This window comes from Bubalus bubalis, chromosome 24 (genome assembly GCF_019923935.1).
Source record: "Bubalus bubalis isolate 160015118507 breed Murrah chromosome 24, NDDB_SH_1, whole genome shotgun sequence".
Taxonomy (NCBI): Eukaryota; Metazoa; Chordata; class Mammalia; order Artiodactyla; family Bovidae; genus Bubalus; species Bubalus bubalis.
Window position 1 is genome coordinate 24260515 of NC_059180.1, and position 18003 is coordinate 24278517.

Sequence of the window (18003 nt, forward strand, 5' to 3'; positions counted from 1 at the left end):
TTAAAGTCCAAGATCTTCAAGTTCTCAGTTCTCTACCTCCCAATCTCTGGGGTAGCCCACATATCGACAGGCTCTTCAGATGCTTATTTTGTCCAAGGGTCTAGGCTATCCTTTGCTGGTCTGTAATTCCCATGTCCCCAGATTGGCCTTTCCCAGACTGCTCAGCATGGAGCATCTGAAGTTGGGTAGATTCTATGGGACAAAAATGAGAAACATCCATCCACCCTTCCTTATTTAGTCCCTTGTCCTAACTGACTTCAAGTTGAGTGGCTTCCAGACAGAAGCAGAAGTGTTCTAAGGTGATTAGCTAGGAACGCAAGAAACAATTGGAAATCTATTGAGCAAACAAGTGTCTCTGTTTGATTTCTCTCCACTTCCCTTTGGGTATTAAGCTTCCTTTTGATTAGTGTTTGGTTTCCAGTAATAAATATGGTGCTACTTCATGTGTTCATTGTGAGGATTAAAAGTGAGAAAAAATGGGTGCAAAGCAGTGCCCAGTTATGTTCAGAATTCAGTACATGCTGCTCTTGTTTGTAGAGAAGCATTTGCGTGAAGGAGAGACTGCTGGAGGGGTTACATGCAGGGGCGTGGTGGGCAGGTGGTGTGGGAACAAAGGGGCCTTCCCTTCACCACCGTTTCTGGCAAATTGTTTATCTTACCTGCACCCAACCAACCCAGTGTATGCCTGGGAGGCTAACTCCAGTTTCATCTCTGCACCAATCCCAGAGAGCCACATCGGTGGGAAACGGCCATAAAAGGACGGTCTACGGCAGACGTGCATTTCCACAGCCAGAGAAGGAAGAACATTCCGTGTTCTCGCCACCAGGTAAGTCCTACTTCAAGCCCCAGAAGGCTTTCTCCTGAGCCTGGGGGCCTCCTCTGATACTTGGCCCTTTCAGAACCCAACAAGGAGTTTAGACCCTGGCCTTTATTGAAGACTCCAGATATCACTGTATTTCCAGTTCAACCGTGACTCCAGCTACTCCAGGGCAAAAAGTGCCCCCTTCCCTTGTCTCTGGACACTGTGCCCCCCACCTCCCAGGAAGACAGGCATCTACTTAGGATTTCATCTCTAAGAATTACCAGTCCTGGGCACTCTCTCATAACATAGCCACGATATCCCTTCCGGAAACAAACTTCTGTCTTCAATTGAAGTCTTTCAGAGGCTGTAGAATATTATCCAAAGATTTTCCCATTTGAGAAAAGAGTTTCCCAGAAGAGGAGGTGTTATTTATTTGAGTGTTGGCAGGCTCTTCACAGTTCCTTGTTCCTATCCACTCCCTCCTTGCTTGTTATTCACAGATCCCCCAAATGTCTCCTGAGCACCTCTTGTGCTCTGGGCACTGTGTGAGGAGCCCGTGATGGGCTCAGTCTGACATGATCTCACTCTCACGGATATCTGCATACACAGAGGACACTTTGGGCTCTCTCAGCACAGTGCGTGATGCACAGAACCGAGAAAGGGAAGCTGCTACTTTTGTCTGTATACATTCATAGCTCTGTCACCCTCCCTTCCATCCAATCTCCAAGAGCCTCTACCTTGACCCGAGTAGGACCTGCCCTGAGACCTTTGAGGACATTCAGTAGTCTTGCTTGCCTTTGGTTCTCTTGCTGTCAACCTCACCCACTAAACAAATCTCCTGCTCCTGTTATAACATCTCTTTTCTGTAAGTCACAGAAAGGACTTCAAAGCAATACAGCCTTCATGAAAGAAGCCATCAGAACATTTCTGAGAAAATGGGCCTAAGCAAGCTACTTCACTTCCAGCATAGTACTTGCACATAGGAGGGATCCAATAAATATTTCTGGGATTAATGTACTCTGAGTCTCAGCTATTTCATCTGTAAAATGGGAACGATAAATATACCTTCCCTGGAGGGTGGTTTGGTGTCTTAAATGAGCTAAGGTATGCAAAGTGCTTGGTACAAGTCATGCGCTAACTGATGTGAGTTCCCTAGTTCTCTTCTTACCCCTTCAGTCAGGGGAGCAACCTCTGTCTCCCCGATCATATCTGGGTCTCCCCACGACCACTGCATGGAGAGTCTGCAGGTTGCTGAGTGACCCACATGTCTCAGCTCCTGGAAAGGATGACTTCTGTCCTGTGGCTGGCCCTGGCCTCCTACATTATGACCCTGTCATCTACAGAGCAGCAAGGTGAGTACTCTGCTCATCTGGCATCTCAGATGATCCGTGATACCTGGAGAGGCAGCAGGGGAGAGCAGAAAATTGGTTCAGGGTCAGCGAGGAGACAGGGGCGTGATAAAAACTCGAGGGAAACAGGATGCGAGAAACCAGAATCTAGTCACAATCTCTCAAAGAGCCAAATCAGAAATTCCCCCTCAAGGGCAGTGGGAGCCAGTTTAAACCTCCTATGCCTGGATATGGTGGCAAGCAGAGGGCTGGAGGTTCATGAGGACATGAAGCTCCCAGTCGCTCTGTGCCTTGTTTTGGCAAGCATCTCTCTTTCCTCCAGATCAGTTTGCTCATCTGTAAAATAAAGAGACCAGGCTTAGTGATCTCTCTGTGATCCTTCCAAAGATCCATGGATTGGGCATCTTAGATGCTTGTAGGAAGGATTCTCAGGCTTTGCACAAGGGTGAAAATTTCTGCCTACATCCCTGTGGAGGGGGCTGGAGGCACTTAGCTCATGGCCTCCCTTGGGAAATTAGTGTGTGCAATAACCAGTCCAAGAAAAATAAGTGCAGTGACTCCTTTCCTTAAAACAAGCATGTACAAAAGCAAGGCTTGAAAATCTCTTTCCTAAAAAGTTCCTCTAATGTGATCCAGCTTTGTGGGGATGGACTGAGCCCCAGTAATCAATGCATCAGTGCTGGGCACACGATCACCCATTAAATAGTTTAATACATCAAAAGAAAAAAAAGGAATGTGATCTTTGTAGAATATACTTAATTCATCATTGGGGCATTTGTACTATTCAGCATGTCAGAACTAGGGGAGAGAACTAGCTTGAACTACTAGGCTCCAGGTGCTGTGCATGCCATTTTGCACCTGCTGCTACTCTTAAGTCACTTCAGTTGTGTCCGACTCTGTGTGATCCCACAAACAGCAGCCACCAGGCTCCCCCGTCCCTGGGATTCTCCAGGCAAGAACACTGGAGTAGGTTGCCATTTCCTTCTCCAATGCATGAAAGTGAAAAGTGAAAGGGAAGTCGCTCAGTCGTGTCCGACTCTTAGCGACCCCATGGACTGCAGCCTACCAGGCTCCTCCATCCATGGGATTTTCCAGGCAAAGTACTGGAGTGGGGTGCCATTGCCACCTCATTTAACCTTCTAACAGTCCTTTAAAGGTTTATTCTCCCAAATGGGGCATGCATATCCCAAAATGAGGTTGCATGGCAAACTCTTAACTGCAGGGGCAAGAGTTCACTCCTTGGTTGGGAAACTAAGATCCCACATGCTTCAGGGAACAGCCAAAATAAAAAAAGAGAGGGAGAATTTTTGGTAGCTAAGCTATATGTACTTTTCTTCATGGGTATTAAACCATATAACTAATACATCATACCTATGGTATCACAGATACTATTCCTTAGGATGAAATGAATCTATAAAGAGAATCACTGAAAGAAACATACGAAATATATAATGACCTTGTCAATCACTCAACACAAAATAAAATACAAAATAAAAGGTTTTTAAAAAATTTAAAGAGTAAACTACAGGCATCCGTGCATTTTATCTGTAAATATTTCAGCATGCAAATGATTGGTCTGAGTTCAATATTTCTTTCAGTTGATTTTTTTTTTTGAGATAAACTTAAATACAATAAATGTACAAAATTTAAGTGTATAAATAAAGAGAAAAAACACATGAGACAAATGCAAGGACAGATGGACACCTGTGTGGCAACCGTGACCTGAAGTACAGGAATGGATGATATTTGTATTAGCTTACACATGGTATTTTGCAGAAGAGTCTCAGGGGAATTAAACCATCTGCCAAGGTCAGCCAGTCAGCAGGTGCAGAGCTGGATTTAAACCCAGACTGTCTGGCCTGTGACTTCCTCCACCCTCCACCCCACCCCTGCTTTACTTCTCCATATCTTCACACATCACAGTCCTTGAATCTGTTAAAAACCATGAGACCGGCAATAGGAAATGGCCCTATTAGACCCAGTGGTTCCCAATGTGGGGGGAGTGATTTTGCTTTTCAGGGGACAATTGGCAGTGTCTGAAAAAACTTCAGGGAGGAGTACTCTTGGCATTTAGTAAGAAAACTCAAGGAAACTGCTAAGCATCCTACAGTGCACAGAACAGAGCCCGTCCCCCCATATAATTATCCAGCCCAAATATCAGTAGTGCTGAGGCTCAGAAATCGTCATCTACTGATAAAGGAAAAATCTCTGATATACTAGACAATAAATGCAAGTGGAAAGAAAGCTGTACAGCATTAAACCCATTTTTATTAAAAAAAAAACTGTTTTAAACATATGCATAGGAAGGGTGTGAAAACTGTACGACAAATTTATGGTTACATCTGGGAATGGAACGCGCTATGACAGGCGTCATTTGTACTTTATTCACTTTAATAACCTTTGAGTTTTCTCCCATGAGCCTATCCTACATTTACGATGAGAAAAACAAATACTGGCAGGCAGAACCACAGTGTGCGGTGGCTCAGGGGAGCTCTGCGACAACTCCAGAGCCCGCATCGCCACTCAGGCTCAGTACGAGTGACACCCTCTGGGGCTACGCAGAGAGTGTGGGGACTCTGATGTTCTTAACGCCTACAATATACCACACAAAGCCCTCATTATTATTCTGACCCCAAGGTGATGAAGGCTGATGTGCAACTAATCGATCGTGTGCCTCTTGCCCTCACTGGGTTCCCTAGCATTCCCAAAACAGAGTGTGTAGGGCACGAAAACCCTGTAGGCCCCAGGGTCTGCTCCGTAAACCCGAGCATACCATTATTCTCCAGGTTACAGAAACTCCACCAACACTGGATCCTATGAAGAGGACTTGGATTGTGGAGCCCCTGGCACCCCAGAGGCCCAGCTCTGTTTTGACCCCTGCCAGAATTACACCCTCCTGAATGAACCCTTTCGAAGCACAGAGAACACAGAAGACATCCAAGGCTGTGACAGTGACAAACATGGCTGGTACCGATTTGTGGGGGACGGAGGAGTGAGGATGCCAGAGGACTGTGTCCCTACGTTCCGATGCCAGACGTCTGCACCCCTGTGGCTGAATGGCACCCACCCCGGCCTTGGGGAGGGCATCGTCAACCGCACCGCCTGTGCCCACTGGAGTGGCAACTGCTGCCTCTGGAAGACAGAGGTGATGGTGAAGGCCTGCCCGGGCCCATACCTCGTGTACCGGTTGGAGGGCACCCCTCAATGTAGTCTGAGATACTGCACAGGTGAGTGGGGCAGGGCAACCCGGTGAAGTGCCCAGGGGCAGTAGAGTGGGTGCAGTGGGTCAGGAGGAGACTGAACAGAACAGCCTTGGTTCAGCGCCTGCAGTGGGCACAGACAGGTTAAGCAATTCTCCCAACATCACAGATTTGGAATGTGGCAGAGCCAGTTTGAACCTAGCATCCCAGCTCCAGGATCCAAATGCCACCCCCACCCCAACGAGGTCTACATGTGAACTGAAAGAGTTAAGGCATGGAAAGTTCTGGGAATAGCATCTGCCCTGTAGTAAAAGCACCAAGATGGCAGCTCGAAGGTTCTCACCCCACCGAATCGGGAGTTGGGAAATTCAAGTTCAAGGCTTGACGCTTCCACCAAATATGGCACAACCCTTGTCAAACATGGCAAATCTTCTGTAGAATGACAAGGTTGGCCTTGGTGGCCTCAAGTCCACCCTGCTGTGCACCCTGATCCTCTTCCTCCACGCCTCACCCCAGACCCTGCCACCGCGGAGGACAAGTGTGACAGGACCTGCCGCCCCGAGGAGGAGTGTCGCCTCGTCAGTGGCACCTGGGGCTGCTTCTGCAGACAGGACCTCAACGTCTCCGGTGAGCACTGGGACTCTGCTGACCCAGCGGGCAGGGCAGGAGGGAGGGAGCTCCAGAGGGTCAGGACTAGGTGTGGACCACAGTCAGTGGTCATGGAACCGAGGTCAGCGGATGAGAAGTGCCAAGCCAGAGAGTTTGCAAGGATGGGGCCAGGGGTCGGACACATTTCCAGGTCAGCCACTGGACTGTGGCCTTGGGAATGGGTTGGCTTGACTCATGAGGGACCAAGATACCGAGAATGAGGACTCTGCCGGTGTTGGAAGTTGTGTTCAGGTGTCGGCATGGTCTCCACATGAGGAACAGGGGCAGACTCCTGTGTCAATCTTGGATTTGTTGGGTGGGGTGTGGGACCTGGGACCAGCTGCTTAGCCTCTCTGAACCTTAACGTTCTCATCTGTAAAATGTGGGTGAGATAATAATAATAATAATAACCCACCAAGCAGGGCTTTTATGAGAATTCAATAAGAACAGTTCAATGGGCAGACTCTGGAGGTGATGTTCTTGTCATCCCAGCAGGTAAGCAAGCACAGGCAGGTGACCCATGGCTACAGATGAGCCCTAAGCCCTGGGTGGGAGTTGAAGGAGCTTCCAAAAGAGAAGATCTCCTTCCCTCCTAGACTCTAACGAGAGCCTTTGATTCTTACTTTGGGCACAAGCCTGCTTTCCTCTGTACATACTCCTCACCCCAGTGGAGGAGAGAGTGTTCTGTGTTGAGGGACAAGAGGGAGCTTGAGGTCCCTATCTGTGGTGGCAAGCGTGTCCTTCTACTCCATATGCAGGGAGAGCACCTTTCACATGGGAGAATCATTTCCTGTTTTCAGGGAAACAGAGAGGTGTGTCAGAGCATGGCTCTTGCATTAGCTGCAACTCCAGTAATTTTAATTCAAAATAATCAATACACCATTTGGCATATTTGGGGATGATCTGCTCTGGGTCCCAGGAGGGACCAGACATGAGAGCCTTCACCAAGGCTGCAAACAGCATGCTTGGAAATCTTGGACCGGGGCATCTTGGCCAGCCTCACCTATCGCAAGCCTGAGTGTAAATCCCACATGGGCCTCGGGCCCCTCTAGTCTCCCCAGCCTCCTGGTAGGCAAGGTGGTTTGCCAAAGGGCACAGTATGTGAGCTCTGCCCACTCCTTCCAGACCCCTATCCACTCTACCTGCCTTCCTCTCGACTTTCTAGATGTGCACAGTTTGCAGCCTCAGCTGGACTGTGGGGACACGGAGATCAAAGTGTCACTGGACAAGTGTCTGCTGGGAAGTCTGGGTTTCGGAGATGAGGTCCATGCCTACCTGCAGGATGGGAACTGGAACTGCAGCAGCCTCAGGCAGAGTGAAGAGGAGAACTGGATATCTGTGACCAACCCCACCCAGGCTGGTGCCTGCGGAAACATTCTGGAGGTGAGAGATGTTTATACCCCTGCTGCCAGAGTGCAGGAGCTGGACAGGCGAGGTCTATGTCAGTAACTGTGAGTCCTTGGACAAGTAACTTAGCCTCCATGGACCTCTAAGGGCATGTGAGATTACACATGTTGGTCCAGGAGGCAGCTTAGAATAGGCAGGATGCTTAAGCTCAGTAAATGAAAGCTATGATTATGATTCTTTCACTTAGGGATAATGTGGGAGGGGTTCACAAAGGAGCAAACGTGGCAGTTCCTGACTGTTCCCGAGAGTCAACAGTTTATCGTTCTAGTTTTCGATCTGGGATCCTCATTCCCCTTCCAATAAAGAGCCAGTGCCACTGGGGGAGGAGGCCCCTTGCCTCCGTGAGATCAGAGGACAGGGCTGTCCGCTTGACTGACAGCATCAACTCTGGAGTCACACAGACCTGAATCCCAGATACACTTGTACCTGCATCCATGTCGACATATATGTGGTCTTGTTTTTATGCCAAAGAGAAACCAGACCCATGCCATCTACAAAAACACGCTCTCCTTAGTCAACGATTTCATCATCAGAGACACCATCCTCAGCATCAGCTTCCAGTGTGCCTACCCACTGGACATGAAAGTGAGCCTTCAAATGGCCCTGCAGCCCATTGTAAGGTATGGCACTGATCTTTACCCTTTGACCTATAACCCTGACTGACTTCACGCACATTTTATCATGTCCACAGGATGCTACCCGCCTCCCTCAGGAACTTCCATTCATTCCACAAATATTTGTTGATTATGTATTAGGATGTTCAGCATGAACAAAGCAGGCATAGAATATTTTGTGGATATTGAAGATTATTACTATGGAGCAATGCAATGACATGAAACAGTGTTAATTAAATAAGCTGAGGAACAGAAGAACATGACAATTTCATTTATCTTGAGGTAGAAAGGCATTAAACAACTCATTATATCAAAAATTATTTACAAGTGCGATGCAGGCAACGCAGGGGAGGCTCAGGGTGCTGTGGGAGCAGGAACAAGGGTCCCTGACCTAATCTTGGTTGGGGAGGAAAGCTGGAGGCAGGAAAGCTTCCCTGCACATGTGGGATTTAAGCCAGACCAGCTTTGATTGGATAAACTCATCAGATATAGAACCAAATAGCAACTTGGGTAGAATTCAATTTGGGCAGGGGGTCTTGTTATTTGTTCACTGCTATCTAACTGTGCCTGGAATGGTCCCTGCTGAAGGAATTCCTCGGCATTCCTAGATGTGCTTAGGAGACTTTCTGGGGTATTAGAAATCTAGAGTACCTGTCCCCATTACCTTTTTGCTTCCTGGGCACACAGAATGGCAGAATCAGGATTAGAAATTTTATAGTTCCATTTCCAGTTTTCAGTCTATAATGTGTTGGGGCCCAAGGTTCATAAAAAAATAAATATTAAAGCTATTTTATTTATCTTGTTAAAATTGATGTTTCACTGAAAATTATGGGATAGAGGGAAGAGATGTGCTGCTAAAAATTGTGAGCTCACAGAACAGGTTCCAAGCCCAGTTCTGCAGGTGAGAAGCCAGAGGTGCTCTTTGAGTGAAGGAGGTATACATGCTCTCTGATGCAGGGAGGACTGGTAGGAAACCTGAAGTCAGACATCTGTTTGTTGAGTTTAATGCCTAGAAGATGGTAGATACTTGATATAAGTAAATGACTAGTTCATTTAGGAATCAAAGATGTGCCTCTGGCTTCATACTCTTACACAGGTGTGGGACTTGATTTTGTTCTCACTGTTCAAAACCTCACTCTTGTGGATTTTGTGTTCTCAGTTCCCTGAATGTCACTGTGGATGGGGAGGGAGAGTTCACTGTCAGGATGGCCCTCTTTCAAGACCAGGACTACACGTCTCCTTATGAAGGGACTGCAGTCACGCTGTCTGTCGAATCCATGCTGTATGTGGGCGCCATCTTGGAGAGAGGGGACACGTCCCGATTTAACCTGGTGTTGAAGAACTGCTATGCCACGCCCACTGAAGACAAGACTGACCCTGTGAAATACTTCATCATCAGGAACAGGTGCTGGACAATCTGGGGTTATCTTTCGGCCTAAATGAGGTTTGGGGTAGAGAACAATGATCAGCTCATCCCTGCCTGGCAGTTGTATCAATTGGCTTGCCTCTTTTGGAAAACAATTTGGTATGACATGACCATACCCTTTGACTCAGAAATATCACTCCTGAAATTGTGGCCTTAAAAGATTAATGCAAAATAGATGGGCAAGGTAAAGAAATGCCAGTTATTTTTCATTTCAGTTATCTTTTATCATTTTGGCAGTAGGTTCATAGATCAAAGGGAACTTTTATACTGATGTTAACACTGACTAAACAACATGGAAACAGTGTGTTATGGGACAAAATATTATTGAATATTGTTAATTGGCAAAAACAAAGGAAAATGCATATCTATAGATCATGATTCACACTGTAGTGAAAATACTAGTTAATATTTAGCATAGAGTTTAGGTGTGTACCAAGCACTGTGCTAAGCAGAATACAAGGATTATCTCATTAAATGCTCACATCAACCCTAGGAAGTACATATTCCTGTCCCTACTTTACAGTTAATAAAACTGAGGTTCAGTAAAGTTAAGTAATCAGCTCACAATCATTTAGTTAGGAAGTAGGTTGGGTTGGAATTTGAAATCAGTCTGTCTCATTATGAGGACTGTAGGCCCCCAAATTTAAACCATGTGAGTTTATTGGTCACACTGTGGAGAAAACCTGGAGGAATAAAAATCTATGCTATAGGTTGGAATAAACCTTGGTGGGGGGTGAGGAGGCTCTTTAATTCTCTCCAGTGCTGTTTTTATGCTGGATGCAGATTAGAAATGCAGAAAGAGCCTCAGACCCCCTGAGTTTCTCTAGAAGCTAGATCCTTGTCCCTGTCACTCTCCCAGCTGCCCAAATCAACGTGATTCCACTATCTCCGTGGAAGAGAATGGGGTGTCAGCAGAAAGCCGGTTCTCAATTCAGATGTTCATGTTTGCTGGCAATTATGACCTGGTTTTCCTGCATTGTGAGGTTTCTCTCTGTGATTTCGTTAAAGAAGAGTGCCAACCGGTGAGTATCTCTTTGGACTAAACTATTCAGTGCCTGACATGGCGCCTGGTACCTCCATACATGTTTATTGGAATTATGTATGGATTGAAAGAAGGGAGGGTGGGAAGGAGAGAAGAAGGGAGAAAGGGAGAGAAAGAAAATCAGATAGATGATGAGATGGAAAGATGGATGGATGGATGAATTAATGGAAGGGAGGGAAGGAGAAAGAGAGGGAAGAAAGGATGGATCAATGTAACTTAAGTCTCCAAAAGCCCATGTGTAAGCAATTATAGTATCCCCAGGAAGCATATTAGGTGAAAGAACCTGTCTATTATGTTTCCTTGGTACAGAACAGTTTAAATGATTTTAATAATAGTTGACTTCTTTCAGTGCTTACTCTTTGTCAGTTCAATTCAGTTCAGTTGCTCAGTTGTGTCCGACTCTGCGACCCCATGGACTGCAGCACACCAGGCTTCCCTGTCCATCACCAACTCCCAGAGCTTGCTCAAACTCATGTTCATCGAGTTGGTGATGCCATACAACCATCTCATCCTCTGTGAGCCCCTTCTCCTCCCGCCTTCAATCTTTCCCAGCATTGGGGTCTTTTCCAATGAGTCAGTTTTTCGCATCAGGTGGCCAAAGTATTGGGGTTTCAGCTTCAGCATCAGTCCTTCCAATGAATATTCAGGACTGATTTCCTTTAGGATGGACTGGTTGGAACTCCTTGTAGTCCAAGGGACTCTTAAGAGTCTTTTCCAACACCACAGTTCAAAAGCATCGGTTCTTCTGTGCTCAGCTTTCATTGTAGTCCAACTCTCACATCCATACATGACTACTGGAAAAACCATAGCTTTGACTAGATGGACCTTTATTGGCAAAATAATGTCTCTGCTTTTTAATATACTGTCTAGGTTTGTCATAACTTTTCTTCTAAGGAACAAATGCCTTTTAATTTCATGGCTGCAGTCACCATCTGCAGTGATTTTGGAGGCCAAGAAAATAAAGTCTGTCACTCTTTCCATTGTTTCCCCATCTATTTGCCATGAAGTGATGGGACCAGATTCCATGATCTTGGTTTTTTGAATGTTGAGTTTTAAGCCTGTGTCAAGCACCATTCTAAAACTTTTATATGCCTTATCCAATTTAATTCTCACAGCACACTTTTAAGTAGATTCTTTTATCAACCGCATCTTACAGATGAAGAAACTGAGCTCAGAGAGGTTACTTGCCTAAGGGCCTCAGAGCTAGAAAGTACCAGGGCTGACTATGCCCTGGCTGAGGTGTGACTTACATGCCCATGCTCTTAACCCAGATTCAACACTGCCTACTAAGAGTTGGCATTTCTTGAGTGCTTGCTGTGTGCCTGTGTGTTGCACACATATTTCCTTTTAACCTTCACAGCCAAGAAGATATGATTTAATAATAGTAGACAGGTGTAGTCATTTATCCCAAGTTAGACAACTGAAAGAAAAGAGAGGAGATTCAAACCCAGGTTCATTTGACATGACAGTGAGAATTCTCTAGATTGAGAAAACCACAGCATCAGAGTCAGGATCATATCGTGGGTGGGAGCCCATTCCTGGGCCAGAGCTGCTCATGGAAGGAGCAATTTGGAGAGGAACATGCCTTTCCATTTTGATATAATGAGAATTCTCCATCCCCACAGTCTTGCTCAAGAAGTCAACTCCGCAGTGAAGGAGTGGCTATCAATCCAGCCCGAGTTCTAGATCTGGGACCCATCACTCGCAAAGGTAAGAAGTAGCCAAGTCCTGGTGATAGTTCCAGCTGGCCAAGTGCTGACAGTTAACCTCAGGTGCCTGGGGTCACCAGTTTAACAGCCCAGGTCCTTTTCTGCTTCCTCAGGAAATCCAGTGGTAAATGCATCTTTCCAGGAGATGTTTTGGGTAATGATAATAGCATTTGCCACTTGTGCTGGGCTTCCTATGTGCTAGAGATCAGGTTAAGCTCTCAGAATTCACTGACTCAATCCTCTCCAACTGCATCCATTTTACAGGTGAGAAACTGAAGCTCAGAGAGATTAAGTGACTCCCCCAAGATCACCCACTCAAGAGCAGCTGGAGTTAGCATTGAACCCAGCTCAGGCTGATTCCCAAGCATGTGTCTTTTGTCTTGTCCCTCCTGCCAAGTGCCCATAACTTGATCCCTTTGAGGTGAGGTCTAAGTGCTAAACCAACTTAGGTTTCTAGAGAATGACCATGTTTCTCAAAATCCAGTTATGGTGTTCTGGGGCATGACGTAGGAGAAGCTTTCCAAATGCTCCTTAAATTTTCATCTGTCTATCCCTCAGGTTAACAGTACTCTCATGGCTTTTACTTACACTGAATTGACAGAATCAAGAAATCCAAAAAACTGAAAGCATTTTTTCTGTCCTAGAGAAATTAAAGTGCAGTAACATTAATAATGGGTTTCCCAGGTGGCCCTAGTGGGAAAGAACCCACCTGCCAATACAGGAGACATAAAAGACTCTGGTTCCATTCCTATAACAGGAAGATCCCCTGGAGGAGGGCACGGCAACCCACTCCAGTATTCTTGCCTGGAGAATCCCATGGACAGAGGAGCTTGGTGGGCTACAGTCCATAGGGTCACAAAGAGTCGGACATGACTGAAGCGACTAAGCACGCATGCAACATTAATAATATTAATAACAGTAACTTTAATAATAATACCTCCTGCCTGGCAGCATATTTATATGCATTATCACATGAAATGTTCACAACAGTCTAGGGACATAAGCACTATTACCACCACCATTCTCCAGATAAGTTAACTGAGGCTGTCTCATGAAGAAGACTCTGCCTCTAGTTATCTTGTTCTTTTATTGAATCTTCCACTAGAAGTTCATGTGTTGTCACAGGGTAGATTGGGGAGGAGGGAGGAGGGATTGAGAACTTCTACTTTGTAATCAGGTAGACTGGGGTTTGAATCCAAACTCTTCCACTTATTGGGAGACATTGCTGAGCCTCAGTCTTCTCATCTGTCAAATGGGGATGAGAACACTCTTCACAAATCTCTCAGGAGGATTAAGTTTCAAATTCATGAAATGTGTTTAGAAAGGTACTTGCTAAATAGTAGATGTTTCCACAATGTGAATTGCCAGTGACTGTGATGACCAGAGGAGAAGGAAATGGCAACCCACTCCAGTGTTCTTGCCTGGAGAATCCCAGGGATGGGGGAGCCTGGCGGGCTGCTGTCTATGGGGTCGCACAGAGTCGGACACGACTGAAGTGACTTAGCAGCAGCAGTGATGACCAGATCCGGGAGGTCTTGGACCAACTATGGCTACAGTGCCATGGCCAGTGGAGCGTGACTGTGGAAATCCTCACCTTCTGATCTTGTCTCCAGGTGCCCAGTCTCTTGGTGTCATGAGTGGAACACCCAACACTGCAGGTATATTATTTTCTCTTGCCTTTCCTACAGCCCTCCCAACTCTCCTTCATTTTAATCTGGTGCATATTTATTTAGTCTCTTCTATGTGACAGGCCCCAAGAACTGTGCCAAGAGCTGTGAACCCTGAAATGAATCAAACCCTAGACTGGCTCTAGAGATGCTCATAGTGCAGCAAGAGAGCCATCATTAGACAAAAAATGTTTATTGAGCACCAACTGTGTGTTAGGCATTGTTATTGGCACTAAAGTTATAATGGTGAATGGTACAGGTCAGGTGCCTGCCCTAATGGAGATTATGTTCCAGTTTCAAAATAGACAATAAAAAAGCTAACAAGGCAATTTAGAAATAGAAGAGAATGATGTAATAGAAAGTTACCAGAATGGTATTGAAGGTAATACTGAATATTGAAGCAAGGTAATACTGCCTTCAATAACACAGAAGTTTATTTCTCCCACACATAAATGAAGTCAATAGGGCAAGCAATCCAGGACTAATAGGCCAGCATCATGAGGTCATCAAGAATCCAGACTCTTTTCTTGGGTCGGGGAAGGCTAGCTCCTAATAAAGACAGCGAGGCTCTGAAGGCATTGGTTCAAGGCTATCAGAAGAATCACAATCCTTAGGAGCCTCTATCCCCATGATCCCACCCCATGTTCCTCAGTTTGCAGGTTTTTCCATCCGTGGCTCTGACATTGTTGCAAAGCTGCCCAGACAGAGCATTCAACCATCTTTTAAACCTGGCAACTACAATGAGTCCAAATTTGCTCCTCAGGGGTATCCACTCTCCTAATGCTGGAGATAAGGGCCTCTTACAAGTTACCTACCAAAGAGACACTCCGGCTCTCTCACTTGGCGCTAACTATTAAAACCCTTCCATTTCTCATCTTTCTCCAATAGGACATTACTATAAAGCAGTAATAGTTAACCAAGTCCATTTCCCCTGTACTTAAAGGCCTAAATCATTGCACTGGACAGAGAACTCCCCTCCTCAATAGGAACTTTCTCTTGGGTCACTAACTGATGAAATTTTTTAGCAATTATTTGGCTACCTTATGATGGGAACTACTCATGCCACACATATTAGTTGGGATTGCATTCAAAGAAAAAAAAAAAGAATTCAGGCTCCTTCCATCTCACCCCTCTACCATGTTTAGGATATTGCCATCATACTCATGGTCCAAGATGGCAGACAGAATACCAATCTTTATATCTAGGCCAGGATGGAGGGAACTTGGAAGAAGTCAATGACTTTTAAGGAACAATCCTGGAAGCTGACACCTTATATCTTCACTTACATCTCATTGATCAGCACTGAGTCACATGGCCACATCTGGCTGCAAAGGAAGTTGGGAAATACAGTCTTTATCCTGGATGGTCACAAACCCAACCAATGTTTGATGGATCTGTTAACAAGATAGAAAGGAAGAATGAATATCAGAATGGATAAATAGTCAGAAAATTTTTTGAAGGAGGTAATATTTGAACTAAATGAGAAAAAGGAGCTAGGTATGCAAATATTAGCAGAACAAGCCCTATAGGAAAAATGAACAACAGTTGTGAAATTAAAAACTCATATAAGTAAATAAATCACAAGCAAGTAGATAGTGCAGAAGAGTAATTGATTGTATTGGATAAGATCAGAAGAGCATTTCAGCTGATGTTAACATCTGAATGTGGTTTTGATGAATGAATTGGAGTGCAGTAGGGAGACAAATCTAAGAAATATATTTTGGTCCAAAGGGAAAGCAATGCTATTAAGATTTCACTATCCCCCAAAACGGCCTATACTGGTCAACCCAGACATTAAAAAATTCTACCCATCCTCAAATCTCCAACTAGATAACAGTCTAAACATTTCCAAATAACCTCAGTGCTAACATTCAGACAATGCTCAGAAAAGCAGTACTCATTGGAGAGGGTGGTTAGAGCTCAGACTGCAAACAGCTTGAGAGCAGGGATCTCAGTCTCATTCTTTCTTCCAGTCCGGGTTAGCATAGTGCCTGGAACAGCCTGGCTTCGCAAAGGACTTTGCTAAATTGACTAATTTCTTGGTGGGTACTGGTTTCTGGAGACTTTTGAAAACGGAGGAATCACTCCAACATGATGCGGTGGCAGACTACCGCAAGAGTGTGCCTATGGGTTTCATAGTTTGCTCTCTCCCACAGCCATTTATGACGTTTTTAGAATTAACTGAACATCAACCTATGTTTCATAATTATAAACTGGTTGTCATAAAATGATATGTCTCTGAAAATTGTGATATTCATCTCCCTCTCCCTCCTAAGGACATCAGCAAGTTATTTTGAAATTTAGGGCTTGGGGAGCCACTATAATCTGGTATTGGGTGGAAGGGGCTTGCACATGCCTCTCCCAGATCCTCTAATATGAGATAGCTATGATCCAGGAGACAAGCCTTTCTTTAACCCTGAGTATACAGTAACGTTCAGAAGAGATATGATCCCAACGTCCCAGATCTTAGAGTCTGATTTTCAAAGCCAGTATTTACATGGTGTTTACCATGTGTCAGGCACTGTTCTAAATGCTTGCTATGAGTTCACTCACTCGCCTTACAAAAATCTCATGCAGTAATAGCTGTTAGTAATGATCCTCTTTTACACACAGGGACATTCAGGCACAGAGAGATTCAATAACTTGCCTGGGTCTGCATAGCTAGTTGCAGAGCTAGAATTCTAAACTAAGCAGTCAGGCTTCAGAGGTAATGCTTTTTTAACCTCTATTTCTGCCTTCAGTGTCTTTCTGCCTCTTCACTATCAGAGTGAGTAATGCTAGCTACTGTGACAAGTGATCCACAACTTTCTGTGCTTTTATGGAACAGTTTATTTCCCATAAAGTCACTGGAAGGTGCAGCTCAGTGCCCTTTACAGTCATTAGGAACTGGGGTTCTTACCTTCTGGTAAATTCTGGCAACTCTGCTGTCCCCTAAAAGTCCTCTCTTGGAGCCTCTGCATCTGGTCCCTAGATGCTGGATGAGGGAGCATGGAAAATTATGTAGGAGGCTTTAAGAACCAGGCCCAAAAGTGGCACATGTGACTTCTACTCACATTCTACTGGTCAGATCCACTCATATGGTCCTACCTACTGCAATGCATGTGGGAAAAAGTAACTTCCTGTGTGCCCACAGGGAAATGAAATGTTTGGTGGTGGTGAGTCAGATTTGCCTCTATGCTTTGCCACCTCCCAGGGGCAGAAATCTAAAATAGATATTAAGGATACTCTGTGTTTGTCATCCTTGTCCAGCAGAAGATAGGCGTGCCACCTCACGTTGGCTGCTGAGTTCCAGAGCCCAGCACCCGACAGTCCTCTCTTGTGTTTCAGGGTTCCTGGTGGCCTGGCCCGTGGTTCTCCTGCCTGTCCTCCTGGCTGGGCTGTTCTGAGAGCTCGGCTGGGCATCTGGCCTTGAAGCTTGTGTTCCTCCCTCTGGCGAAGGCTTCCAGCCACCCTGCAGCTCTGCTGGTTCTGTCTTCAAACAAATCACGTAGTCTCCAGGCCTGACTAGTTTTGGAGAAAAAGAAGAGCTTTGCCTTGTTTAACACTCTCAGTCCTTTGTATTCCTCTTTTTCTCATGGTGGGGGCTCTGACACCTGGCCTGGACTGACTTTTCTCATTCATTAGCAGGCTCTTGAAAGCAAACTTGCTGGGTGCTTGTGTGTCTACCAGTATCACACATGTTCATAGCTTCAGGGAAGAAGGGCTATGTCAGTGAGGGGAAGGAGCAGGGGCAGAGCTTGTAAAAGAGGTACCCTCCACGATCTTCCAAAGTACCTCCATTCTGACTGCCAATAAATTGAACAGACTGACGTTTGCTTTCAGCCCACTTCCTCTGGTGTATTTCCATCATGGTTTCAACAATTTCTATGAAACATGTTGTAATGTGGCCACTTTTGGAGACCTTGCACCAGAGAAGACTAGTCCCCATTGCTCCCCTGGCCCCGCCACACTGCAGACCTGCTTTGACATACCTAGAACTATATAAACTCCTACCCCTGGGACCTGGATGCTAGAAGAACTGCTCAGTTTGGGTGCAGAGATGTTGTCTCCCAAGAGCACACCTCTAGTGGTAAATAGTGATGCCCTTGCTCTGAAGGGTTCAGCAGGGAGTCCCAGTATAAAATAATGCATCAATTCTG

The 18003-nt window shown here is 45.5% G+C and overlaps 1 protein-coding gene across 2 annotated transcripts; it reads left to right on the top strand.

Annotated features, from left to right (window-relative positions):
* The first annotated feature begins 705 nt into the window (after positions 1-705).
* Positions 706-17690, top strand: GP2 (glycoprotein 2). 2 transcript variants are annotated; one of them, XM_025274616.3, is made up of 11 exons: positions 706-826; positions 1979-2154; positions 4938-5378; positions 5868-5978; positions 7165-7382; positions 7878-8026; positions 9180-9425; positions 10306-10468; positions 12114-12198; positions 13811-13855; positions 17192-17690. In XM_025274616.3, the coding sequence occupies exons 2-11, from the start codon at positions 2067-2069 to the stop codon at positions 17248-17250; spliced, it is 1605 nt and encodes a 534-aa protein (XP_025130401.3). In that variant the 5' UTR covers positions 706-826; positions 1979-2066; the 3' UTR covers positions 17251-17690. The 2 variants fall into 2 exon arrangements, with proteins under 2 accessions (XP_025130401.3, XP_044791726.2); XM_044935791.2 differs by having other exon boundaries at positions 723-826; positions 1959-2154.
* The last annotated feature ends 313 nt before the right edge of the window (positions 17691-18003 follow it).